General features: G+C 44.4%; 1 protein-coding gene across 1 annotated transcript in view; it reads left to right on the forward strand.

The window, feature by feature from the left end:
* LOC121455175 (discoidin domain-containing receptor 2) overlaps nt 1-27,139 on the forward strand; it is a 122,770-nt gene that overhangs the window by 52,140 nt on the left and 43,491 nt on the right. The window contains exon 4 of the mRNA XM_041662772.1: nt 20,735-20,843. Within this exon, the coding sequence (XP_041518706.1) occupies nt 20,762-20,843 (82 nt within the window). The 5' untranslated portion in view covers nt 20,735-20,761. The remainder of the gene's footprint in view (nt 1-20,734; nt 20,844-27,139) is intronic.

Consider the following 27,139-nt stretch of genomic DNA (forward strand, 5'->3'; position numbering starts at 1 on the left):
GGCAGTGTTGCCCCGTCACACCGTTCTTAATTGGCTTCTATTGTTCCAAACCTCCCACTCTGCTCTATGGGGCTGGACAGGCAGTCACTGTGTTAGTTTGCATCCTGGGCACTCAGCGCCGTACTGGCCCTGAGAAATTGCTCAATGACTATTAAATGAATGCATACTGACCCAGATCTTTAGGAGTCATAAGAGCCTGCAAATCTCTTCGTTAGTAGCTGATGGGAATATTTTACAGTCCAAACAGAATGTATTAATTCACAAAAGCCAGACTATTTTTATGCCTTTCTTTTATCCCTGCTGGTTGTATGTTCCCTAAACATAAATTACAAGCACATAAATTACATCTCCCTTCACTGAGTCATGCGGGAAGTCTCAGTTTACGGAGTAGGATTTGTTTCTGTGAAAAAATAATTCAGACCTAGAGATCCACGTGTCTTGCTCACCACCTCCAGCACCACGTCATTCTGGGACTTGTTTCTAGAACCGAGACTTAATTTCTAGCACAATTTTCAGGGGGTCGATTAGTTTTGTCAACTTTTCGGCAAGCAAAGTGGATGATACTCCTTCCAATGTATCACTGTGCCTTCATATAGAAACGGATGCCTTTCACATCTGAGGGAATGGCCGAGGCGAGAGAGCAGGGCAAAGAAGGTCTTTGCACTGAGTGAGAAATGAAGCTTACAATCACTGTGAAGAAGGAGAAGGGAGGAGACTTGGGGTGAGGGTGGGGGACTGCGGTGTCGTTGCGGTGTCGTGGCGCTGCCGGTGTCCAGGCCTCTGCGCAGTCCTGCCGGCAGGTTTGATGGGAGAGCTGTAAGGACGAAGGAGTCAGGAACTTGGCTCACAGCAACCGTTTATTGAGCAGCTGCCATACTCCAGATGTCAAACTGCTTGAAGTAGACCGTATTATTTAATTCTAACAATTGTCATTTGGAATCCATGTTATCATCCCATCTTATGGATCAATTAATGCCGAGAGAGGCTATGATCTGACCTGGGTCACGCAGCAGGTCAGTGGTAGCACTGAGCTAATGAAGCCAGTGTTTCTGGCTTGAAATGTACCAGGGTGCTTGTCATTAGGTTCTTCATCTCTCAGATTGAAAACATCTGAGCTTTCTCATTGTGAAGCTATGTGCATCTTCCTTCTAGTTATTGCTGTAGATCATATTATGTCATGCATTCATTGTCCTCTGGTGCTGTCTAAAGGGCGGGGGAGAAGGACAAGGTGAATTCCATGAGTCTATCAGAGCAACTGATCCACAGAGGACACCGAAACAACATCCTTTACTGCAGGCAACTGAAGCATTTGGAAATGTGGGCCGGGCGGAACTACAGTCTGGAGAACCTGTGCTCCTGTGGAGGAACTGAGCGGGAACGTCCGGAACTCTTCCCTGCAGTCTCCACCCTCTTAGGCCTCTGGGCTCAGCGCTCAAGGCTGAGGGTGTATTCGCTTGGCTGTGACTTCCCCTTCAGCTTCTCTTTCGGGTTTCTTATTTCATGAGCCGAGCCTGCCACGGAGCCCTGGGATCCTGCCTGCTTCCGGCTGAGCCTCTGGCTTTCATTGCTGCCTTTCTAGCTAGAACTGGGCAAGGGTTGGAAAAATGACACTGACTGGACGCACATTTGGTGGAGGTGATGACCGGATATGCAACTCACCAATCCCCAGACTCAAATGAAACGAAGACACACCCTCCTGGTGGGGGCGCCAAGACGTAGCCTTCTTATGGGAGGCTCCGCCTCCTCCTCTCCACCCACACCTCTGCTGGTTTCCCAGCTCTTTCTGCTGAAGCCCAAGGGAGCTATGGACTTCCAAGCCTTCTTCCCCACCCCTGTTTCCTACTCAGCCACCTCTTTCTCCTCTGATGAAAAGGCCTTTTCCTCATCTTGCCCCTAGGTGAGCTATGCTAGTCTTCTGTTTGGGGCTGCAGATTCGCTTCTCAATTACCGAACCCCATCACTGCCCAACTCTGGCCCTGCATCTCCATTACCTAGTTATGCCCTATCCCTCTCTTTGTGCCTCCCCACCGTCTCCGCAGGTCTTCCATTTTCATTAAAGATCTTACAAGGGAGCTCAACAAAGAAGAAAGAACACATTTGTGACAACTCTTTCTCCATTAATGTATTGGAGTTCATAGGTTTCATGGATGAGGATTACCAGTTAGAAATATGTGTTTCTTAGAAGGGATGGAATTCCAGACCATTTGAAAAAGAGCCAAGGCCTGCCCCCAGCAGCTTAGAGAACAACTCAAATCTTGGGCTAAACCAACTCCCAGAGAAATCATAAAATCCAGGTCCAAACAATCCCTCCACAGGAAAAGCAGAAACTACGGAGTCTCCCGAGGTCACCTGCTAGTAACTGAAGTGTCCCACACTTCTAACCAACATAGGACTACATCCGTTGGGGGAAATAAGTCCGGGTAGAGATTCGGTCTGACAACCCTGAATGCTAACATGGAACTGCTTCTTATTAGAGCCGAAGAGGGCAGGCTTTTTGTGTCTGCTTTTGGTGTGTTTGTTTCTGCTGCCAAGGTGTGTTGTAATGTCAGGACTGTTTCTCATGCATGAGCCTCTGCCATGCATGAAGGAGAATCAGATGCATTTCTGTGAGATGAGATTGGTTCCAGTCACTTAAACAGCTCTGCTCGTAACAATAGTAGGCGAGCTTTAATGCCAAGCCCTGTTCTAAGGATTAACTCATTTAGTTCTGAGGCAGGTCCTACCAGACGGTACTGCTGTTAGCATTCCGCTTAGAAGACTTGGCCTGAGCAGCCACCAGCTTGCTTACACAGACAGTGAAGGCCGGTTGACATTGAAGATGATGCAGCTTGTTCTAGAGTCCGTATTTCAACCACTGAGTTAATATGCGTGATAGGGTTATAGGATCAGATGGGATGGGTTTATACATTCTACCCCCGAGAGCCTGTCCTCATTGAGAAGAGAGACAACCACTACCAACTAAAGACATTCTCTTTGAGACTGAAGAGAGAATCTGCTGGTTTGTTAGTCACTGAGGCTTGTAGTTTGTCTGTTTGTCCATCTGTCTGAGACTTGTCCTTCTTCGGGCACACGGCTGATGAAACTGGATTCTGGCATCAGCTAAGGAGAAAACTGAGAGGGGTGGGTAGTCAGAAGGCAGAAGAAGGGTTGAGTAGCAAGGTTGGTGGGATAAGGTGTTCCAGAAGAGGAGCCAAGGGATTCGAGTCTCCAGAGCTGTCTAGGTAGATGCTCTGCCAGCTCCTCAGTGGTTGGTCCTCTCCTGTCGTCGCGTGCATGCTTGAGGCTGGCCAGGCATCAGAGACGGCATTATTGATGCTCTCTTACTTCTGCTTTATTCCTGGATATTCCTCCCACTTCCCAGTATCACTCAGAAAAGAGCAGGGTTTGCTCTGTCCCAAAGACCTGACCCCAGTAGTTACCCTAGCTGATGATTCTGGAGACCACAGAGTTCGTGCTGTTGGGGAATTCATGCTGTGTGAGGGAGACTGTGGGTCTGTGATCTGGTTTCTGTGAACTGTCCATCTGGCTGTTGTATACCGTCATGCTGTTCTCTGTATTTCATTTAGATGTGTTTTCAGCTTCTCTTAAGTTTTATTCGACTTTCTTTCTGTAAAAATGATGAATTAGTCCCACAAATGCCATCAGTTTCTTGAAGGTTAAAAGCGAGCTTTGAGCCAGGCCAGGTGGAGGGAGTGATTCCAGCGTGAACCTTCACTTCAGCAGAAGCTCGCATGCTCTCTCTGCAAACAGGCGAGAGCTCTCCACCACCACAGGCTGGGCAGAGGTGGCTGCCATCACAGTAGCTGTGACCATGACTTTGCCCTGAGCCCATCCGTTATCAATTTTCCAGTATTGTAAGTCCTAACCCTGTGATCTTCAGTCCTTTTTTTTTTGCATTATATACTGGTTTTTACTTATAACATAATCATTCGCCACTCTTCTCATGCCTGGATCAGGTCATTGTGAGCACCGGACCTGGCTCAGGTCATGGTGAGCACTGAGCCCACCAGGCCTCTGTGCACTCCAAGACTCTGACCTAGCACTTTCTCACGCATCACATCCCCATGCAGGGGCAGGGGTTTGGGTCAAGAACGTTGTGCAGTTTATCAGAAGATCCATGCCTGGAGGAATTTTCTTCTAGCAAGGCAGAGCCTCGGACTCTAGGAAGGTGCTGGGCTTTCAGAGTTTTAACCACGTGATTCAGCTAGCCTCCATAGTTTACAGATGACCTTCTACACAAGAAGAAGTATTTGCCCAGAAGCATAAGCATGTGATAATTCTCTTAGCAAATATGTTAAAATGCATATTCTAACCAAAATTCTAGAAGAAATGGAACTTGAGGCCTGTACTATAGGGATTTGAGGCCGTGGCAAGGCAGAAGAAGCAATAGTATTGAGAAGACCCTGTGACGTGTGAGCTGAGGTCATGAAGCACTCCTAGGGCACTGTGGAGAAGAAGGCAGACACAGCTCATGCCTTCAAATTGCCTAGAGGCGGTGTTAAGGACAGAGAAGGAAACTTTATCCTGTGCAGTTAAACCAGTGTGTTCTCTTCTGTAGCTGATCGCTCAGTACGGAACAGTGAGAAGAAACCAGAGAAACACCGTACAGTGTGGATTTGGTTTCAATAGCATTCTGCACCCTGATGAATCATTTAGGATTCAGGGAGATGAGGCACAAGGAAAAGGACCTGAAAGACAGAGGCGGTTCACCCGTGTGTTTGCAGATGCACAGCGCTTGGGAGGAACCCAGAGTCATAGGTCAGAAGAGGTCTCACTATTTTAGGACTGTTAAATGGTATCATGGATGACCCCTTTTCCTTGTCCTCACATGGCAGAGCAGCTGAGGGGAACTCTATAGGGTCTTGTTTTTGTTTGCTTTTAAGTTTTTCAGATAAGGTCTCATGGTGTAGTCCAGGTTGGCCTCCGCCTCACAGCAATCATGCTGTCTTAGCCTCCCAAGTGCAGGGCTTATAGGTGTGGATTCCCATCCTTACCTTTGGAGTCTTTTGAAAGAAGATCAAGGGAGTGCTTTTGTGAAGGTACCGGAAGACCTGTCATGATGGCATAACTTATCACAGCTTCAACACTATCACACATAGGGGTTAGGATTTCACGGTGAATCTCAGAGCCGCCCCTGCCATCTGCACTGTCTGTGAGACCTATGACCAGCCGTGGGCCAGTTAACAGGATTTTACTACATGCTCTCTACGGTGAATCAAATGGCACGGTTTTAGCTTCTGCTTCTAGGTCTGCGGCAGTCCCCTGAAGACATGCCCTTTGGCACAGCTCAGAGAGAGAAAGTCTCAACTTCCTTTCTGCAGGCTTGCCTCTCTTTTCTATTTGATCAGGCTTGCTCTACTTTGAAGATGCCTCCAGGACCCAGAGGGAGCCATGGGTTAGCCTTGTTTCCATGGAGACCTTTGGCTGCACTTTTACTGTCTCTCCCAGAGGTGAGAGGTCGTGGTTCCAGCAGCCTCAGGCTTGGCACCAGCTCCTCCCTGGTGAGTTCAGATCTCCAAGCTGACTCCAGCCAGGGTTTCTTCTCTGTCCCAGAGTGACCTTGCAGGCTGCCCAGCAGACTGACTCTTCGCAGCCTTTACCACTGGTGATTTTCATTCCAGACAGGAGCCGATGGGCTTCTGAAAAGGGCCGTGTGGGTGGGTGTCTCTCGCCATCTCCACTCTGGCCTGGGTCTGGCAGAGATTTCCTTTGTGGGCTGGGTAAGGAGTACTGATGAAACTAAGGCATCCCGGTGCTTTGTGATGTGTTGAGCAACCAAAGCTCTTATTACCTCTAGATGGCTTGCGCCCGGGCTAGATAGGAACCACATCCCTCCTGAGCTGGGGCCAGTTCTGCTAAGCTACGGTGAGCCCGCCGCTGGCAACATGCAGAGCATCAACAACCTTGGTCAGAGAAGTTGCTTTTGGCAGTGGACAGTGGGTAATGCAGATACACATAACTGGTCAAAGGGATGAGAGCGAGTGACCGTAGGATGCCCGTCCCTACACGGCACAGCTATATCTAGACCCTGCTCATCCCAGGCTCAGGGAACATCCTAGAAGAGTCTGAGAGGATATAAGAGCTAAGGGATGGAGGGAGCGTTGTGAGATGCTGTCTTCTAGATAGGACGTGGCTAATACACTCAGGAACTCACGGCAGCTGAGGTCACCTACACACAACTTGCACTAGGGCGAGCCAGTCGGCATTCCGGGATGGATGGAGAAGGGATCCATAGAGCTCCACTCCTGCTAGGCTGCAGGTGATGGCTGGAGAGGGGTGTCATTTTTCTTTGGGGGTAAAGACACCGATAGGTTGCACACACTCCAGTGGGTGGCCATGCAACCACAGGCATGCAGACAGCACTGATTTGAATCAATGGCTATAAAAAAAGGAGGGGAGGTTCAGGGTAGAAGGGGGACATGTGAGGACAGGAGGACTGGGAGTGAGGAGTTGGGGTGGATATAATAAAGATATATTTATACATGTTTAGAAATGTTAGAAATAAGTTCGAGTATTACTTAAAAGTTTAGAGCATTGGGGCTGAGGGGCAGCTGTGAGTCCCTCCAATGAAGAGAGAACCGAGCCCTTTAAGGGAATGCCCCCCCCCCCCCCCCCCGTCCAGACACTTGGGGAATTTGTGGTAGAGCTGGTGGTAGAACTCAGGCCCACAGGTAAGTTTGCTGGTAGCCCCTGTTTCTGTCCTCATGGGTCCAGAATCCTTCAGGGGCCCTGAGCCAAATGAGGAAAGTATACACAAAGCCTAGCACATGACCTGGCATCTAGTAAGTGCTCCATAAATGTTTATCATTGGGCTAAAAATACTGTAGAGGGACAAGATATCCGTGCCCTTGAGACACTTCAAGCTTTGTTGAGGACTCACAGTCATACGCAAACACAACTGGGGAGTCCTAGGGTACAGGGTGCCATGGGGTTATCTGCTGAGTCAATGGACCCAGCGAGGGAGGAAATCTATGATTGCCTCCAAGGAATGCTGCAATGGGGGAAGAGACAAATAGAAGAAGCATGTGCTCCCCATCAGGACAGGCGATATTTCAGGTTCTAAAGGAAGCCCACACCATCCTATCACCTGCCCAGAGCAATCACTAATTAGCCTCACATTCGGTGTTCTGCACGGGGAGTCTAAGGAAGATGATGGTGTCATCCTTCCTTTAAAAGAACTTCAATGTGACCCCAGTACCAATGTTTTAAAAGAAAAAGGCACACGGCATATAGTGGTTTGAATAGGAATGCCCCCCCCCCCCCGGGCTCCTATATGTGAATGCTTACTCGTCAGGGAGTGGAACTGTTCGAAAGGATTAGAAGAATTAGGAAGTGTGGCCTTGTTGCAGGAAGTGTGTCACTTGGGGTGGGCTTTGAGGTTTCAAAAGCTCCTGCCGGACCCCGTCTTGCTCTCTTTGCGTGCAGACAGGATGTAGCTCTCAGTTACTGCATCAGGGCCTTGCATGCTGCCTTGCGTCTGCCGTGATGATAACGGACAAAATCTCTGAAACTGCAAGGAAGCCCCCACTTAAATGCTTTTTTTAAGACTAGGCTTGGTCATGGTGTCTCTTCATCAATGGAACAAGGACTAAGACATGTCTGTGATCCCATCACTAGGGATGCAGAAATAGGATGTCTGATGCTTCCTGGCTAGACAGGCTAGTGGAATCAGCAACCTTCAGATTCAGTGACTCCATATCTCAAAATGTGAGGAGAGTGTTTGAGATGCCTAATGTTAATTTCTTTCCTTCACAAACATGAACATGTGCACTTGTACATGCGTGCACACACACCCACTCACAACACACTCTCACACACAATCACACACACTTACACTAATACACATACACACACATTCACACACATACACACATTCACATACACACTCACACACACTGACTCACACACACACTTACACACACTCCACACACATACACTCACACACATACACACACCCTCACACAAAGAGAGAGAGATTCAAATAATTCACATTCATGCGCGCTGTCCTAAAGTCCCCCCCTTTTGTTATGTTCTGCTTTGTTTTTGTTTTGTTTTTGAGATAGGATTTCCCTGTGTAGCTTTGGTTGTCCTAGAACTCATTCTAGACCAGAGATCCACCTGTTTCTGCCTCCTGATTCCTGGGATTAAAGGCATGCACCACCACTGCCTGGCTTTCTAAAGCCCTTCTTGTGTGTTAGTGTTGTTCTTACAACATTCCTGAGGTACAAGTACCATTATTACCCTCCTTTTCACAGATTAGGACAAAGGTGCCAAGGGTCAGGTGAGACCCTTTAGGTAGTGAGAGGTAGAGATAACTTCCTACAGAAGCCTGGAGAATTTGACTTCAGACACAGTGATGGAGAAGCCGCAGCTTGGAGCCGAAAGGGCAACATTGAGTGTGCCACCCAGAGGCCAAAGAAAGTAATGAAAACTGGATCAGATGCTGCTTGGGGACTCACCACTAAGACTTCAAGAGAAGGGCAGTTTGTCACCAAACTCGAGTCCTTAGGTATCACTCTTTCCCACTTGACTCGTTCACCCTATGACATAAGTCGTAATTCTAAGTTTCAAGACCACCAACAAATTGGTGAGGTTAAAATCTAGGCAATATTAAGAAATGGACACCTCACTTTGTGCCAGGCAAACTTGACTGGAGCGACTTGTTGCAGTTACTCTTTGCTTGACACTACATCACCTCAAAACTTAGCAAGACAAAGCAGAGATAATCACTTCTCACGTGGCTGTGCTTAGGTGACTGGGCTTAGCTAAGCTGCTCTTGCTCAGGGCCTGCCTTAAAGTTGCGCGGGAAGTTGCTGTGGTGGGGTTTGCCTAGCAGGGTTCCTCTCTCCCAAGTGTGAGTGTGGACACTGTTGTCCCCTGGCGGGCTTTGTCACAGCATGGTGGCTGGGCTCCCAGGGTGGTAGACCTGGGGAAGAGATCAGACGCCTTTAGGATATAGTTTCACAAGTGCCATTTTTCTACCCCTTCATTTCGTTAGCTGTGACTCAGGTAAGCTTCTATTCAAGGGAGGACAATTAGGCAGGAGCACTCAATGACAATGTAAAAACGGCCACCACAGAGACTTTCCTAGTGACTATTCTGGTTTTAAAATAAACAGACAGAAACTAAAGAGATTGTGTGTGGCTCTGCATTTTAGGAAGGAAGAAGAGGCAGCTGGGCTAGGAGAGGCAGACTAACAGAGAATGACAGCAGGACCAGATGATGAGATGTTTGACCCGGGCTCTGGTACTCTGCAAAAAGGTCACATAACTGGAGCGCATTGGGAAAGACAAGGTCTCGGTCTTAATGCTTTCACTGTTGTGGTTTTGTGGTTTTGAGGACTAACAAGTTCCTCTGGCACTTTACAAGCCGTCTACCACCATCCTTCATGCGGATCCTAGCCCTCTGCTCGTGAGCGTGTGCTTTGGAGGACTGAGGAACTGGGATAAGGGTGGGATGGGGGAAAGAAACAAGAGAGACTGGGTAGGAAGGAGACTCACGTGTTGGATCATGTTTGGAAGTGAGGTGTGTGTGTGTGTGTGTGTGTGTGTGTGTATGTGTGTGTGTGTGTGTGTGTGTGTAGATCCAGGACCTGTTGGAGCTTAGCAAGGTCATGGCTACGGTCTTGGCAAGCCAAAGGACTATTGCATTACGTGCAGTGCTGACCACTGTTTTGTGTTTAGAAAGATCTCTACCTTCATTTTGTATTTGTGCTATCTGCCTCTTCTTCCTGGAAATCTTGTCACGACATTTAGGTTTAACATCCCAGTAGTGTAATACCCAAATGAAACTCGGTGGATGACATTACACAAGGGTCCTCTACCCAGGAAGAGGGGCATCTTCTGCAGCTCTGGGTTTGCTCTTTTCTGTTCCTGGTCCTAGAAGGTGAATGAGGTCATGAAAGCTATCTGGGTCACTACTTTACAGATTCTAGTTGTCTCTATGCTACAGATGAAAACACAGAGTTAAAGGGGAAAAACTCCTCTGACAAAGGCAGAAGCAGCATTCACTGTTCCATGCTAGCAGCGTGGGTCACCCCAGGTCACCCAAGCCACATCTTGAGTCCTTAGGCATGTGTTGGGCCAGTCTGGGATTTGGGCATCATATGAAGAAGAACAAGGCTGGTAGACCCAGGGAGACGCTGGGAGTGATAAAGATTTTGACACAGCCTCAGGAATCAAGATAAATATGAAGATGTTTGGCAACTTTTGTTGTTTTTGTGTATATGTGTCTGGGGACTTCTTACCCAAACCAAAGTCATTTCTGCATATTTGTCTGCTGAATATGAAATAACCCAAAGATGATGCTTCATATTTGTTAAATTTGAAATGGAAGTTACTCAGCAGAGAGGAAAAACAAGTCTTGAATGCCCTCCCATGTCCTCTGAGTTGAATATTTGAGTGTGAGATTTCTCCTCACCAAAGCCTGACTTCCCACACACGTGCACCCAGGTGTCATGCAGTTGTATCTGAACATACATGCCGTGCCCTATTATCTCATTTTCATCCACACCTCAGACTTTCCAGGGATGTGTGGGCCGAGCTGATTTCCTAGGAGGCAGCACTTCCTCTGTGGTACCCGACCCAGGCTTCATCAAGGGTCTTAAACAAAATCTATAGACACTGATTCTTCACCAAAGCCAGCGTCATTTCAGGTTGTCTGGGACGATGGACAGTCTGGGAAGAAGGGCCACCTGTTAAACCAAGCATACTCTGTTTGGAACATAAGCCACATACCTGAACAGTTGGTTATATGCTGGATTTTAGCGCGTTGAATCATATTTTGAATGCACTGAATGGATTTGCTGTTTAAGGATACCTGGACATGAGTACTTTAGCAGCGTTGGCTGCTCATTCAATGATTTACAACTTTGATAAGTAGATGGAATACTTTAAAAGTACCAAATGTTATTTTAAATGTACTGTGTGGGATCTGTTCTTCAAAACCATCCAGCAAAGTCCTTTTGAAAGAATATTCTGTGATGGGGATAAGCATTTAATGATTTACATATTAAATAAATGCTTCTTAAGATGTATCTTAAGATAGGCTGGATATATCTCCAGTTCTGATTCAGAGAAAAAGATGGGTTTTGCTTATATTCACACATGAAGATACAAAGAACTCTACCATCTGTGAGTTTTGCTCTCTTCGAGGGTCTTGGGAAGGGTAGAGCCATTTAAATACATTTTTCTTTTCTTTTTAAAATTTATTTATGTATGAGTGTTCTATCTGTATTTACAACTTTATGTCAGAAGAGGGCATCAGATCCCTCTACAGATGGCTGTGAGTCACCATGTGGTTGCTGGGAATTGAACTCAGGACCTTTGGAAGATCAGCCAGTGCTCTGAACTGCTGAGCCATCTCTCCAGCCTGAGCAGAGCTGTTTAAACCTCCATTTTTTTATGCCAAAAGACCCCCAAGGGTTGCCTGATCTGCCTCCTTTTCTCATTATGATCAGCTGGAAATAAGGGGTGATTTTTAATAATTAATGTTATTTATTGTAGTTATGTTTATAAAGGAATTTCTGCTTATATTTATATGTATATCTCTCATCTAAAGCTGTTTATTTACCTCCATATCTGCCTTCTCCATGTCAATTTATCTTAATTTATTATCCATCTTCTCTTTTATCATCCACTTATCTACCAGCTATCATTTTTCTTCTATCTACCTTTCATTTATAATCTATCACCCATTTATCAACTTATTTCTTCATCACTTACTATCATTTTCTATCATCTATCAGTAAACATTTATCATTTATTATCAATCATCTATCTACCTATCTATCTATAATCAATCGACTCATCCACTTGTTATCAATTATCTACCTATTATTTTTCTAAGTATCTATATATCTATCATCTGTCAATCAACATTTATCATGTATCTATTGCTTCATCTGTCATCTATTATCTTTATCTCCTATCAACCATCATTTATCATCTATCAATCATGTATGTATCTATCTTCATCATCACCTATCATATATGTATCTATCATCTAGTCATCTACCACTCATCTATTTCATCTATTATTTGTTGCACGTATTTAGTTCTGTAGTGAAAAACAGACTTTGCAGTGGGGCTTGTGGTTTGGACTGCCAAAGAATGTGGTTTCCACCATCGCAGGTAGTCCAACCTTGCTGCCATCACAGAGCATATGAATAAGATGAGATGGTGACCTTAGTTTCCTGATCACTCAGAAGCTTAATAACAGTTTCAGCACTGTCTTTAAAGGTTCTTTGCTCCCTCTCCTACCTGATCTCTACGGTGATGCTTCTTCCCAGGGAGATGCTCTGATTTACTTAGACAGTTTTAAGAGACAGGTGTGGTCTGTAGAGTGGATAATTTTTGAGTGTGGGAGCCTTGGGACTGTCTAAGAGTGAACCATCTCGTGAAAGCCTTCTGTAGAACAGATTTGCCCTTTTCTATGAAGGGGCTAGCCTTGACTATGGTTGAAAGAGGCTATTGTAAGTTCTTCTGAGTTTAGAGATAATTCATAAGAAGTTGGACTTACCATACTCTTGACTCCCCTCCCCCCAAAGAGTTGCTCATTTCTGGGTGTGGATGCCACACTCCCGGCTCACCTCCCATTTTTCTTCCTGATTTCCTCGTATGTCCAAATCCTGGTGTGGACCACCCAGAGGTAGAGAGCCAATAATCTTCCAGAAGATTCTGCAGAGTTGGCTGGGCGGTGGTGGTGGAAGCCTTTAATCTCAGCACTTGGGAGGCAGAGGCAGGCGGATCTCTGTGAGTTCAAGGCCAGCCTGGTCTACAAGAGCTAGTTCCAGGACAGGCTCCAAAGCAACACAGAGAAACCCTGTCTCAGAAAAACCAAAAGAAAAAACAAACAAACAAAAAAACCCTGCAGAGTTTATGGGTAGTCCTGAACTGTGGCTTCCTTATGTTCAATTAGGGGTAGTCATTGAATACGAGGAAGGGAAGAGGAGTCTGAATGTGAACAGAGGGAAAATGAGATTCATTACTACACATTCTCTTTGAGCCACAGGTTCTTGACATTCCTTGGAAAGTGTTGGGTTCTGGGCAGAGAAATGCTGACCTTGGCATTAGGGTAACTGGAATCAATGTTAATTGTCTTTCCTTCTAACTTAATGGCCCAGGGCAGTTGAAATCAACTTCCTTTTTAAGTGGGAAGGCAGGATCCCTGATCTTAGATGACATAAAGTCTAACTTGGTAGACAAGACAAATGGGTGAAACGTAAATGAGACTTGGAGTGGTCGTTGGGAAACAGCGGCAAGAGCAAGGGAAAGTATCCAGGCTGTGGGCAGAGCAACTGTGTTTTCTTGCTTTGTAGCAGGAAGATGGGAATTCCCCTTCATGTGACTGTGAGGATTGTCATGTGGTTCATTTGGAAGGGACTCCGCATTCTAATCTAGAAAGACACAAGGTGAGCCTCAGCCATTTTCTCCTCCCACAAGCCAGATGCACAGAGCAGTACCATCTCTGAGTAGTCCAAGCCATGCTACCCCAACACCCCCATTCTAGAACATACAGGACTGCCTGGAGAGCGTCTTGATATTCTGATACCCTGATGCCAGGAACAATGTTTTCATATTTTTGTTAGAAAAGTTATTATGAGTGACATTTACCAAGAACACAGTCTCCTTTTATAAATGAAACAATGGGCTGGGAAGATGGCTCAGAGGATAAGGTGTTTATCATAGGAGTGTAAGGATTGATGTCGGATCTCCAGAACCCACCTAAAAGCCAGGTGGATGGGGCAGCCTGCCTGAAATCTCAGTGCACACAGGGAATTCCCGGAGAAAGCTGGCTAGTCAGACTAGCTGTATCAGGGAGCTTCTGCTCAGTGAGAGAGTTTGTTGCGGTAAATAAAGCAAAGAATGATCCAGGAAGACAGTTGATATCTACCTCTGTTCTCTGCACACTCTTGTATGTACATTCACATGTACATTTTCTTATACATACAAACATATATATGTGCGTATACGCACATATACCACATAGAACTTTGTCTATCTTGGAGGAAACCTCAGTTCGAAGGAAGGAATTATTTTGGAGATCAAGAGGAGGATAGGGACAGCGAGGGCTGCATTCCAGGCACTAGGAAAGGTTTGGTCAGCAAGAGGCATAACGACAACAACGAAATGACAAGTATACGAGACACTTGTCCTGAGCTGCCTTTTTTACAACTCCGAAACCTGGACAATGAAACGCTCCTCAGAATGGCATGTTCAAGATGGCACATCTCAGGAGGACTCCAGGCATCACGTGAAGAGATAGGCTGCACAATGATGACATTAAAAAACATCTCCATCTGTAGAAGGAAGGAAACTACCGTATGTGGCAATGGCCATTGAGATACTTCGGCCATGTTATGAGAATGAATGTCGGCAGATAACCAAAGATAGCACTGTTTGGAGGAGGGCATGGGATAAGGCAAAGAGGAAGACCCCCCCAAAATGCTGGATAGACAATGTAAAGAAATACTGTGGAACCTTGAACATGACATTAACACAGCATCTAGGACTGCCCAGAATAGGAACAACTTGAGAACCATCACAAACAGGCTGTCCATGCATGCTTAAGCATTGCCGGGGCATAAATGATGATGATGATGATTATGACATACACCACATACACATAGACATGAAACAATGGAATTGTTCTGAAGAAGTCAGTTCCCTATGGCAGTCATTCGCAAGTCCTCTTGCTGAAATCTGCACCCCATCTCCCTCTCCAGCTCTGAGGGAATCACTGTTACCAGCTCCGTGATTCGCCTTTCAGACTTTCCACAAATACATACATGTGTGTGTCCATAAAAATATAAAGTGTGCTGCACAGAGATTTTGCTGCCTTCTTGGTCACCTAGAAACATGTCATGCATGCTAAGCCATGTGACCACACATATAGCTGTGATTCATTCTTTTTATTTGAAAGATTTAATTATTTTGTATGTATGAGTTTTTTACCTGCATGTATGTATATGTACCCCAATATGTGTGGTGTACACGGAAGCAGGAAGAGGCCATTGGATCCCCCTTGGACTGGAGCTACAGTGGGTTGTGAGTTGCTCGGCGGCTGCCAGGAGATAAACCTGAGCCCTCTGGAAGAGCAGTCAGCGCTGTCACCTGCCGAGTCGTTTCTCCAACCTCTGGAATTCGTTCTTCACCACCCTAAAGTATTGATAGGAGTAGTATAGTTTATAGCATCCCTCTGTTGATAGATGCTTTCCCAAGTTTCTGTCGCCTAGAAGACCCTGCAAAGCACGCATTTGTACAAATACACTGTATTTACACGCAGCCCTTTCTCCAGGATGTGTGATGCATTTTTAGCTAACTTAGCTCCTAATTCCTGAACCATGGCTCAGGGTGGAGCACTGCGTTTCGCCACCTCATCATCAGGTCTCCATCCCCACACTGGACAAGCTTGTGGGACTGGTTCAGCTACTGCTTTCTGATGCAGTCTTCCGCTCCCTTTGTTCTTTATTTATTGGCCCATATTTCTAGTGGCTTTTTGCAACAGAAGTTGTTTGCTTTCACAGTTTCAAATATTCACCTTTGTTCGCTGCTTATCTGCTAAGTTTATAATTTCTGTTTTTTTTTTTTTTGTCCCTAGGATGTTTTGAATTTTTATGGAAATTTTTTTTTTTTTTTTTTTTTGGTTTTTCGAGACAGGGTTTCTCTGTGGTTTTGGAGCCTGTCCTGGAACTAGCTCTTGTAGACCAGGCTGGTCTCGAACTCACAGAGATCCGCCTGCCTCTGCCTCCCGAGTGCTGGGATTAAAGGCGTGCGCCACCACTGCCCGGCTGGAAAATGTTTTTATTGTCTGTGTATTTTGCTTTCCATGCTGTTTCATGGAAAAGTCTTTAGTTTATGGCAAATTTGTCTACTTTCTTGAGATTCTTTTTTTCTCCTTTGTTTTTTTTTTTTTTTTTTCCAAGACAGGGTTTCTCTGTGTAGCCCTGGTTGTCCTGGATCTTGTTCTGTAGACCAGACTGGCCTCAAACGTACGGTTCTATCTGCTTCTGCCTCCCAAGTTCTGGGATTATTGTTCTGTCTTTAGACTTTGGGCTCTTGATTTTTGTGTGCGGTGTGGATATGCTTTGGTTTTTGCTATTGTAAAGGCTGTCAAGTCACTGGAAACCTACTGATTTTTTTTAATGTCCCCTTTTCTCAGATGCTTATTTGCCAAATGCTTTTTTATTTGTGTTTGGATCCTGGCTGCCAGTCTCTTCACGCTCTGTGTGTCTGTCTCTGAGCCACTTGCACGCTTAGAAGAGTTTACTGCACACCTCCCTGGAACAGCTCACCCTGGCCGTATTACTCAACTTGTTTTCTTCACTATACAGCAATCCTCTTCACACCTCAGAGTGTCCTGTTTATTACAGGATTGAAAGGGCAAGAAATGATTTAGAGCATTTGGCCTGTCGGTTGCCACCCATACATCTCTTCATGCATTCATTGCTTGTTTATTTGCATACTCTATGCCCTGTGATGACGGTGATCTTGTCTGACTCATTTATTTTATTTACGTATTAACAAATGAATGCGTGAAGGCCAGAGGTCAATGCTGGATACCTTCCTTGATCACACTTCACCATGTTGTTTTGAGTCAGGGTCTCTCACAGAGCCTGGAGTTGATTTGGCTTCTGATCCTCTTGTCTTTGCCTCCCCAGTGCTGGGATTTACAGCTGTGCCAGTGTCTTTCAGTGACGTGGATTCTGGAAGGTCAAACTCAGGTCCTCATGCTTCTGTAGAGTACATTACGGCCTGAGCCATCTCCCCTGCCCTTCTCTGACATTTAAGACATCTACATCCCATATGAGGGGACATTTGCAAGAAAATCGATGAATAAAGGAGTGGAAGGCAAGACTGACCAATGGCGTTTGCATTTTCAATTTTATTTTATATTTTCAGACTTGAATCAATTGTCAAAGAAGTTAACGTTGTTTGTCACAGAAGCTCAAAGAGGACTCTCCCAACTGCTCATATTCCCACATACGCTTTGAGGTCCTTGTACCCCCCACATGTCTACATACATTCCTTAAGACAATTCATTCAGAAGGTTTTGTCTGCTCATAGGAATCCTTGAAGAAAGTTTCTTTTAGGGCAAAAAAAAAAAAATCAGATTAGCCAGATGTAATTGCTGAGTATTTGGTTCAACAATGGTGTATATCAGGCCTCTTTGTTGAGTGTTTTTAACACAGAGACATTGAGAGTAAGAATGGAACGTCCAGAAAGGACACTGGATAGTCACAGCAACCTTACACAGCTGAGCTCGTGATCATTGCTGTATAGAAAAGCTATGTTTTCAGTGCATTGATCAATCGAATCAGAACACTTTGATGCAGAAGTGACCATTGGATAGAGACTTGGGCAGGCAAAGAGGAAAGGGCTTGGCAGAGGCTCTTAGGCAAAAGAAAATAGAAGAACTGCATGACTCACTACGTCACACTGCAGTTTCCTTTTCTCTTTTTTCTCTTACATTTTATTGGGAGGGGTGCTGCAAGGGCAGAGGGCAGAAACAAAGGGACCAGGGATGGGAAATGAGTGGGATTGAGATGCCTGATGTGAAAGACACAAAGGATACATAAAAAGAAAGTTAAAAAATAACATAAGTATAAAACTAAAAAAAAATAGCAGAAATAAATGAGAAGCCCCATTGTGACTGAGCTGGGAAGGAGGTGGAGGCTTAGACAAAAGGATAGAATAAAAAGAAAGACAAAAGGAACGATGGCAATAGCAGTGACACCGGGTGGACTCTGGAGTCATGGAACCCTAGGCCCACATGCTTGTTTTGCTTTTCTGTGCTGTTACCTGGAGTTTAACCACTTTCTCCTCAGCTACATCATCAGTAAAACCACACCCCATTGAGTGGATATTAGTGAAATGGTCCTTGGGGCATTAGACCCATCTGCTACAGGGATGGACGTTTAGGTCTGTTATGACCCCTCTGTGTTCGTTAGTTAGCTACTGTTCATGTCAATTTTTAAGAAAAGGGGGGAAAACCCACCACTGGCTTTAGTGATTCACAGCCTGAAACCAAGCAACAGTACCAAAAGGGAGATTGGTATTTTTTTGGTTACCTAGTAAGTCTGGTTTAGTTCAGTTAAAAACTACTTCTGGTGGGGGTGGGGGTGTTTGTGGAGACAGAGGCAGGCAGATCTCTGAGTTCAAAGTCAGCCTGGTCTACAGGATGAGTTCCAGGACAGCCAGGGCTACTCAGAGAAACCCTGTTGCAAAAATAAATAATAAATAAATAAAGAAAGAAAACAGACCAAAACCTCTCTGAATGCATAGTTTGTAGAAGAAGCTAATGGTTAACAGATAATTTCCTAATAACGCAGGGGTATCCTGGGTGTGTGGATTGGGGAAGTGAAGGAGACGTGAGGTGTAGGAGATAGTCTCCATACGGTGAGGTGGAGGAGATAGTCTCTGTAGCACTGGGAAGGGCTGTGGAGTGAAGATATGTGGTCAGAAACCCTTGAGTAAGATGCTACAACGAGGAAGAAAGTATGCTACGGAATCTTCTGCCAAAGCCTGACTTTGATCCTTGGAAACCACGTGGAATGGATTCGCACACGCTCTCATACTGCCACATGCACACATGTGAACACACACATATATTTAACTAATAATTAGTAGGTAAATGTAGGCATTTTAAAAGGATGTCTTAAGGGGCTGATGTGATGGCTCAGGGAGAAAAAGCACTTGCTGCCAAGCCTGATGACATGAGTTCGAATCCCAGAACAGGTGGGATAGAAGACGGGAACTGACTTCTACAGGCTCTCCTCTCATGGTGCATGCACGTGTGCATGTACACACATACACAAGCACACACGCACACACACAACAAAAATGTAAATAAAAAGTTTTTCAAGTGGCTCAACATATTACTGTGTAGAAATCATCACGGATAGTTTCTTTTACTTAGGAAGCACCACCTGCTCAGCTGCGTCAGCCCCTCCCTTATTGCTCGTTCAAACCTTGCCTGTCTTTCAGGAACCTACTGATGTCTTCTGGAATTCTTCCCCCCTCAGTCCAACTTACAGGGATTCTTCTCCTTGTCATTTATCAGTGTTATCTGGGTGATAGAGCAGCTGTGTATTTATGGGATCATTGTGAAGACTTTACATAGGATCTCTGTGTGCCTGACATGAATTAGTATTTTACGTTAGTACTGTCTGTTTGTCAAATGAGCGAAACAACGTTGATGCATTGCTAAAGTCCACAGTTTCCTTTGACTTCCTGTGCCCCCCACTCCGTGTCCTTTTTCAAATCCAGGATGTGTACAGGGTACCACTCACTACATTGTCATTAATATCCGTACCGCCTTCCCTCCCGTTAGTGGTGACTGCTTCTCGGGCTTTCTTGTTTTGGATGACTGACAGCACAGAGGATAAGTTGGGAATCTTGGAGAAAGTCCTCCTCTTAGTATTTGCCTTTTTTGCCCTTTGGAATAGACAAAGGTCATAGTTTGTGGGTTGGGACCACTGACCTCAAGTGCCTTGCCTTGACATCCCACCAAGGACACACACTGTCACAATGACTTTTCAGTGCTGATGCTATGTAACAATAATTACCTGACATTCGGTAGTTTGGCAGATCACCCCACCCCCCACAAAAAGATGCTCTCCGGCCCCTCCCCCGGCTCCTGCTGCATCCTTTGGAAGCAAGTTGCTATGTGCAACTTATGTGTAAGGACCAGATTAGCTACATAATTATTTGGAATTCTTTTTCATGGAAAATGGGCTGCTCTCCCCTGCTTGTTTATTCAGTGTTCTATTTACATCAGCATGGACTTGTGGATATTTACTTTATACACTGAGTTATAATCTAATACTTCTTTATTTATTTTATTGTTCAAATTGTTCCAGTGTTGGTTACTGACGCCTATATACTTTTGACATACTTCATTTTGTGTGTGTGTGTGTGTGTGTGTGTGTGTGTGTGTGTGTGTACAACATAAATCCCAGGCTTATCTTACGGATTTTCTGACCAGGTCTCAGAATCAACCATTTTTTCTAAGGAACTCTGATTCCTTGTATTGGAGGTGGGATTAGAAACCAAGATCCGGACACTTTGTCTGCATTGTCAATGGATGGTCACTGCCAGGATGCTCTGACCTTGGGCCCTCTTAGCTGTCGGAGTGAGGGAGTCAATGGATGTCCATTATGTTCACTCGTATACATACATATAAAAATTCCCACATGTGTGCCTTTATTGAATTAAATCTGGGTATGTACTGATATGTCCATGTCTCAAGCATTGTCACATAGATCTCTTCGAGGAAACCTAAAAAAAAAAAGTAAACTACAAAGTTCTGCATATCACTTCAAATCTAGTGGAACAAGATAAATGTTGAACTTATACAGCTTTAAAAACAGGTTAAAGTTATTGATCTTTTTGTTTTAATGTTGGAACTAATGCTGATAATATGAAAATATTAGATGACATCATAAATATAAATTTTATTTTGTTGTTATTGTTTGGTATTTGCCTCAGTAATATATTGCTACCTGTGTATAGTTTTGTTGATTTTAATTCCAGGAGTGAGTGCATAGTCTAATAGAATTGGAAAATTCTTGCATTAGATAATCCCTGGGTCTATTGAAGTATTAAATATAGAAATAAACATTGCAAGAATTCCAAATTATCTAGGAAGATCGTGTTCACGTGTGTTGGTGAAATCTGCATTACTCATTTCTTTTCTTCTCTTTCTGTTTCCTTGCATTATTGGTGGGCTGCAGACTTCAGATCCAACTCCATCTTCCGAAATGATCCCGATGCCCAGAATGCCCCTGGTGCTGCTCCTGCTCTTGCCCATCCTGGGTTCTGCAAAAGCTCAGGTTAATCCAGGTAACACAGCCACTACTCAGTTGGAAGCTGAATCCCAGGTGCCTGCCCATGCCTGTCAGTGGTCATCTCAGAAAGAGATCTGCCAAGGGAACCCACAGTGTCAGTTTTCACCTGCGTGGTGAAACGTGGCCAAGTCGGAAACAGAAAGTCGTGTCCGTTCCCTGTCCATATAGAAGGTGCTGGGTATTCTACAAGAGGTGTTATGTAGATCAGAACAGTTTTAATGCCTTTTTGTTTAAATGGGAGAAGAAATGGCTATTTTCTGCTGTGCCTTTTGGGAGAAATGGGAGAGAACTTTTAGATGCGCAAGGAGCTTCTTTGGATGAGCTTATCCATTGGATGCAAGGCCTGGGTTTTACTTGACCATCTGCTATACTTTTGGAACACTAAGTCTGTGGGATGCCAGGTTCCCAGGATCCCACGTAGTCTCCCTTTCTCACAGGATGTGAGATGAATCTTTTAAGTCAGTGTGTGTGTGTGTGTGGTGTTCTAGTTGGTTTATCTTTTAGCTTTAACCTAAAGTATATAATTGTGCCATTTGTGTGTTGCACAATAATGTTGCTCAACATCTTCAATAGCTCAGTGACTAAAATGAGTGTTTATTTTGCGCACAAGCTTATAGCTTGATGGTTTCTGCTGTGCTTGGTCAGACTGTACTTTGAGCTGTCTTAGTACGTTTACCTATCTGGGAGGCAGTTGGCTATTGATGCGTCTAGGAATGCCTTGGCCCTGAGGAAGGGCAGTTTGGCTGTGGCTCTGTAGATTCCTCTAGCAGACTAGCCTGGTTATGTTTTCATGGAAGTTGCACAAGAGCATGATTGGAAGCAAGCATGTGCAAATAATCTTTCAGCCCTCTGTTCAGGTTGTTTGTTAAGAACATATTGGTGGGATGAGGGCTGTAGCTTGGTAGCGCTTGTCCGCTAAGCCCCTGTTTCAACTCTCAGTATTTTAGGGGTGATCCTCATTGGTCAAAACAAGCCATATAGCTATGCCCAGAGTCTGTAAGAACAAAAAATGTACACAGTAAAGAGAAAGGTAAAGATTTTAAGTCCATATTTTAATTCTTTGACAAATATAAACAAATAAAACTACATATACCTTATGTGTTCAATTTGATAGTTTTTTTTTTTACAAACCTAACATATTCATTCAGACGTGTCTAACCTGAAGCAGAGGGTAGTTTGAATGTGGGCTAACACAAAAATGTACATATATAAAACATGAGATTTTTTTTTATGTGATCTTTTTGATTGTGTTACTCTTGAATGTGAACTTTGGAGAACATTGTATGACAATATCAAGAGGTTGGCAGTGAGCTACACTTTAATATATAAGAAACAGAGGCATCATGGAGTTCTTTCTTCTACCCCACCCCAGTGACATCCATTATGTTGCTTTCTAGCAAGAAAGACTCGTTGCCTGTTTGTACTTTATATCAACAGAGGCATACGATATATGGATGCTACACCCAGCTTCTTTAAACGAACATTTTCTTTATTGCGTTTGTTCCATGGCCACATGCCGTGGTTGATGGCCCGTCCTTGCTGTTGTATATTATTACTTTGTTTGTGCTCTTCATTTACACCGCCTACTATCGATGGGGACTTGGATAGTTTAAAGTTTGGGCTTGTTGTGTAAAAAAATCTTGCATATTCTTGCATAGAGTTTGTGGTAAGGATATATACTCAATTTTCTTGAGTTTATGTTCAGAAGTGGAATTCCTGGGCCACTTGTAACATGTTATTTAATGTTCTTCATAATGCCATAGAGTCTTCCAAAGGGATTTTTACCCACTTAGCATCCCACAATAGTATGTAGAGCTCCATTTTTCAGCTAGCTATAATTACATTCTCAAGAGTGCATTCATTTTGTCTTTTTACCAGTATAATGGTACACTTGAGAGAGTACCTCCCCCACCAATACCCTGTTCACAGACTATTCTTTATTCCCTTAATAGGAAACATGGTCAAAACTCCTTTAAAAAAAAAATCTAAGAATTGTTGGTTGAGAGAATTCAATGTTTTTTTCCATTATTGTGGGGGTCCCTCAGATCTCAATGTGGACACCTTTTTTTGTTTTTATGCCTTGTATCCCTCCTACCCTGTAAAGTTAGGTCATCTCCCAAGACGGTTTTTCAGCTCTGAGCTCCAAGGGAGAGGGTGAAGAGTGCACATGAGGCTGAGGTGCTTGGTGTCATCACGGAGGCTGGTATCCTGGAGGGGCACTTAAGCAATCGAACCAGGAAAACAAGCTTCCAGTGTTAGAAAACGAGCTGTAGTCCTTGAACAGGAGGCAGGCTGCGCGAAGGCAATCTTACTCCCTGCTCTCTTGTTAGGTATTTCTGTTGGCCCTTGCCACCAGCACAAAAAACAGGTATCTCAATTTCAAAAGGTTTTCCTAGGAGCGTGGTACATACCAAAGGAACAGCCCTTCTCTCTGCCTCCACTTCTGTTTCATCAAGTTAAACTGGAAGCAGAGATGTGAAAGCGGACAAGAAATTTCCATTTCTCCTCAGTGGTAAATGCTATATGGCCAACTATTAACAGAACTAGGTTTAAGGACATGTTAGAAGGTGTCTGGAATCCTATCCTGTCAGTCACAAGCCAAAAATTCATTTAATGATTGTTAAAAAAAATGAACCTGAACTCGACAACCCAAATAACAATTTGAAAAGTTAAACATTCTAACATAATACTAGCCAAAGATACACTAATTTGATACATATACACAGAGGACTGATGGGAAAACGGTAAGGCTCCTTCCATAATTAAATCATTATGTTTCTACAAGGGCAGAAATGTTTGCAATGCGGTAAAGACACTGAAGCCCATAATATACGATAGTCTGGAATCTGAGCTCTGTGATTTAGGCAGAGTTTGTGGGCACTGGGGTCCTGACATTGTGCTTAGTGCTAAGTGCATGTATTGTGGGCTAAGGAGCAAGGTTCCAGAGATGATGCACGGTGTAACAGGGGTGAGCCCTGCCAGAAACACACAGGTGCTATGCATTTGATTTTGCAATAATTGATCTTTGTCATTGCACTTTCAAAACCCCTTTATTGCTGCCAATACTTTGACAATTCCCATGTTCAGTTACACCTCCTCCTCCAATCTGAGATTGTGACCCACTGTCTAAGGCACTGGGCTCTAAAGCAGCTGAGCTTTGGCAAAGGACTTGGCAAGCTGAGCGACGCCACTGACGTTTCCAGAGATGGCAATATTCAAAGCGGCCAGAGGGGCTGCAGGGTAGGACTGTGGAAGTCTCCGTGAGAAATACTGAGATGTAGTATGTTCCTGCCCTGCAGGATGGGCGGGGTGTGCTAGCAACCATTCAGTTCCAGCTGTGCACGAGGATCCCAATTGTAACAATTGCCAAGCTGAGGGAGGAAGTACTGGAAGGAGCGAGGGCAGCATCTTACAGCAGAATCAGAATTCAGAAGCTGGCTCGTGGCAATCCACACCTAGTAAACAACTATACTAACAAATTTGCAAAACTCATTTTTACAAGTCAGCAATTTGAGTGGGATTGTAAAATTCTGGTGAATGATTTAAAGTTCATTTAGAAAAATACTTAGCTTTATCATTCAGTCATTCATTATTTACTTATTTGTTTATAGCTGTAAGTTAATTAAATTTGAGGATCAACTTGAAGACAAAGACTAGCATAAGACTAAAAGGAAGACACAGAGCTCAGACATGGGACTTTGGTCTCTTCATTGTGCTAAATGAAAAAGTTCTGAGGTAGAAGTTCTTCAGGGCCATTTTACCTTGGCAAAGAAACTGAGGCATTGGGGATGTTTGGGGTCCCTTCAGTACCAAGTTGTCACCTGATTCCAAATTCCTTCACTTCCACCAAGGCTGATGCATGTTGTTTCTTCTATATGTTTCCAAAATGAAAAATTATTTTCCATTCCCTGTGCCCCCACTATTCATGTCTTGAGAGAAATGCTGAGAATTTAACTAAAGGTCTCTCTCTCTCTCTCTCTCTCTCTCTCTCTCTCTCTTCCTCTCTCCCTGATGATTGGAATAGAGTCCTTGGAGGAAGGGATATAAAAAGCAAGAAGGAGATGCCCAGGATAAATTTCTCTCAAGTGAACAATGCTAGAGGGGCTTTTTCCCCCCCTTGCAAGCTTGTTTGTCAAGTCTAGCCTTGGGTGGCCTCTTATATCCTTCCTTCCAATATAAGAATCTTCTTGTGGGGATAGCAGAAACTCAACTGCCCCTAGCACTCTCTTGAGTATACTAAGAAGGGGAAAAGAGACTGTAAACTGCAGAGCTCAACAAAAGCACCAACTGTTATTCAAAGCCCATGGTGTAAACTCCTAGTACCATTTGAAGTGGTGTTAACAATGCAGTCTTCATAGTAGATGACGAGGATGCAGTATTACTCCAGGTTTTGTTTGTTTTCCCCGAGACAGGGTTTCCATGGAGCTTTGGAGCCTGTCCTGGAACTAGCTCTTGTAGACCAGGCTGGCCTCGAACTCACAGAGATCCACCTGTCTCTGCTTCCTGAGTGCTGGGATTAAAGGCATGCACTACCACTGCCTGGCCATTACTCCAGTTTTACAGAGTAGGGATGAAGGACCACAAATATTAGTTGATAACTGAAGTTATAGGCAAAGCAGCATAGCCTGAATGGAATTCCATCTAGTGCTAGCAAGATGATAGACCTTGACCTCGAAGCTCCACTGCTTCCTGCAAACAGTGAGACCACAGAGTATCAATGCAGAGGAGCCTATACACAGAGGAGCCAGCTGTGAGTGCATGGATACTAGGGCCTGGGAAGTTGAATCTCAGGCTTGATTTGCGGAGGCAAAAGTGCATTTTGAAAAAAAGAAAAAAAGGTTCTCTGTTACTGGATGTTTAAAGGACTCTGTGGCCAGTTCTGGGAAAGCTCAAGAAAAATTGGTTTCATCTAGCCTTTTGAAAATGAGGAAACCGAGAGTTGAGGCTGTGCCGTTTCTGTGACTGTGATGAAATGCTCTGAGTGAAAGGAACACAGGAGAGGAAGTTTGGTTTGTAGTTGTAGGTTATAGTCCATCAGTGAAGGAAAATGATGGCAAGGACTCAGGAAGCTAGTCCCATAACACCCACAGTCAAGAGAAAATAAATGCATCTTGATGCTTGCTTTTGCTCAGCTAGCTTCTCTCATTATTACACAGTTCAGAACCTACGGCCTAGGGAATGGTGCCACCCACATTGGGCTGGGCCAATTAACACATAAGACAATCCCCTGCAGACATGCCTACAGGCTGACCTGATCTAGGCAAGTCCTCCATGAGATTGTCTTCCCAGGTGATTCTGGATTATGACAAGTAGACCTTTAGAATTCATTGGTACACAGGTTCACAGAGCCAAAATGACGCGAGGAAACACATGTTTGGGAAGTGAATCGCCACATCTCACTCTGGATCTAGGCAAGCAGTCCTCAACCTGTGGTTTGCACTCTCTTTGGGGGGTTGAATGACCCTTTCACAGGGGTCGCCTAAGACCCATCTGCATATTAGATATTTATATCACAATCCATAACAGAGGCAAAATTACCGATATGAAAGTAAGAAGGAAACTAATTTTATGGTTAGGGGTCACTACAACATGAGGAACCATGTAAAGGGGTTGCAGCATCAGGGAGGTTGAGGACCACTGATCCAGGCTATGACTTAACTGTATGAGTGAGCGTGGCAGGTTTCCAACTTTTGTTTGAACATCCTCAGTCTTTCTGCCTGTCATTGGTCACTACCTAAGGACTATTATGAAGAACAGGATAATGCACAGAAGGGACCTGGCCTAACGTAAGACATGAGATGTGCTTAAGAGATACCAGGCCTTATTTTCCTTAATTTTAGCCATTTATATTATGGCGATCACAGACTTCATTGATAATTTGATTATCTTACACTGCCTTCTATATTTGAAATTACATAGAATATGCTTCTCTTTTGCAATTCTTGGGTCTTACATCTTAGGATGAAGGTGCTCCAAGTACATTTGCTGTGAAAATACAGCCTTCTACCCAAAGCATCTGGTGGATTTTTATCTATACTCTGAAGTTTTGCCTGTACTTTGTTACTTTGCACTCCTGTGTCTCAGGTCTCAAGCTTCAAGAGGCAGAGAGCTGCTGGAGTGCAGGAGAGGAGAGAACTTCTCTTCCTGCGGTCGGTTGAGTCAGAGCCCTAGGAGACTTGGGCGAAGCCTCAGAGCCAGGGTTATGATCATGTGACTACAGTCAGAATACCACACAGAGTTCCTCTCCTGGGCCTCTGGGCTTCTGTCAGGTGTGCTTAGGGCTTCTGTGCT

The sequence above is a fragment of the Microtus oregoni genome, unplaced genomic scaffold, assembly GCF_018167655.1.
Source record: "Microtus oregoni isolate MIOR12 unplaced genomic scaffold, Mior012 000013F_ref0000133, whole genome shotgun sequence".
Taxonomy (NCBI): Eukaryota; Metazoa; Chordata; class Mammalia; order Rodentia; family Cricetidae; genus Microtus; species Microtus oregoni.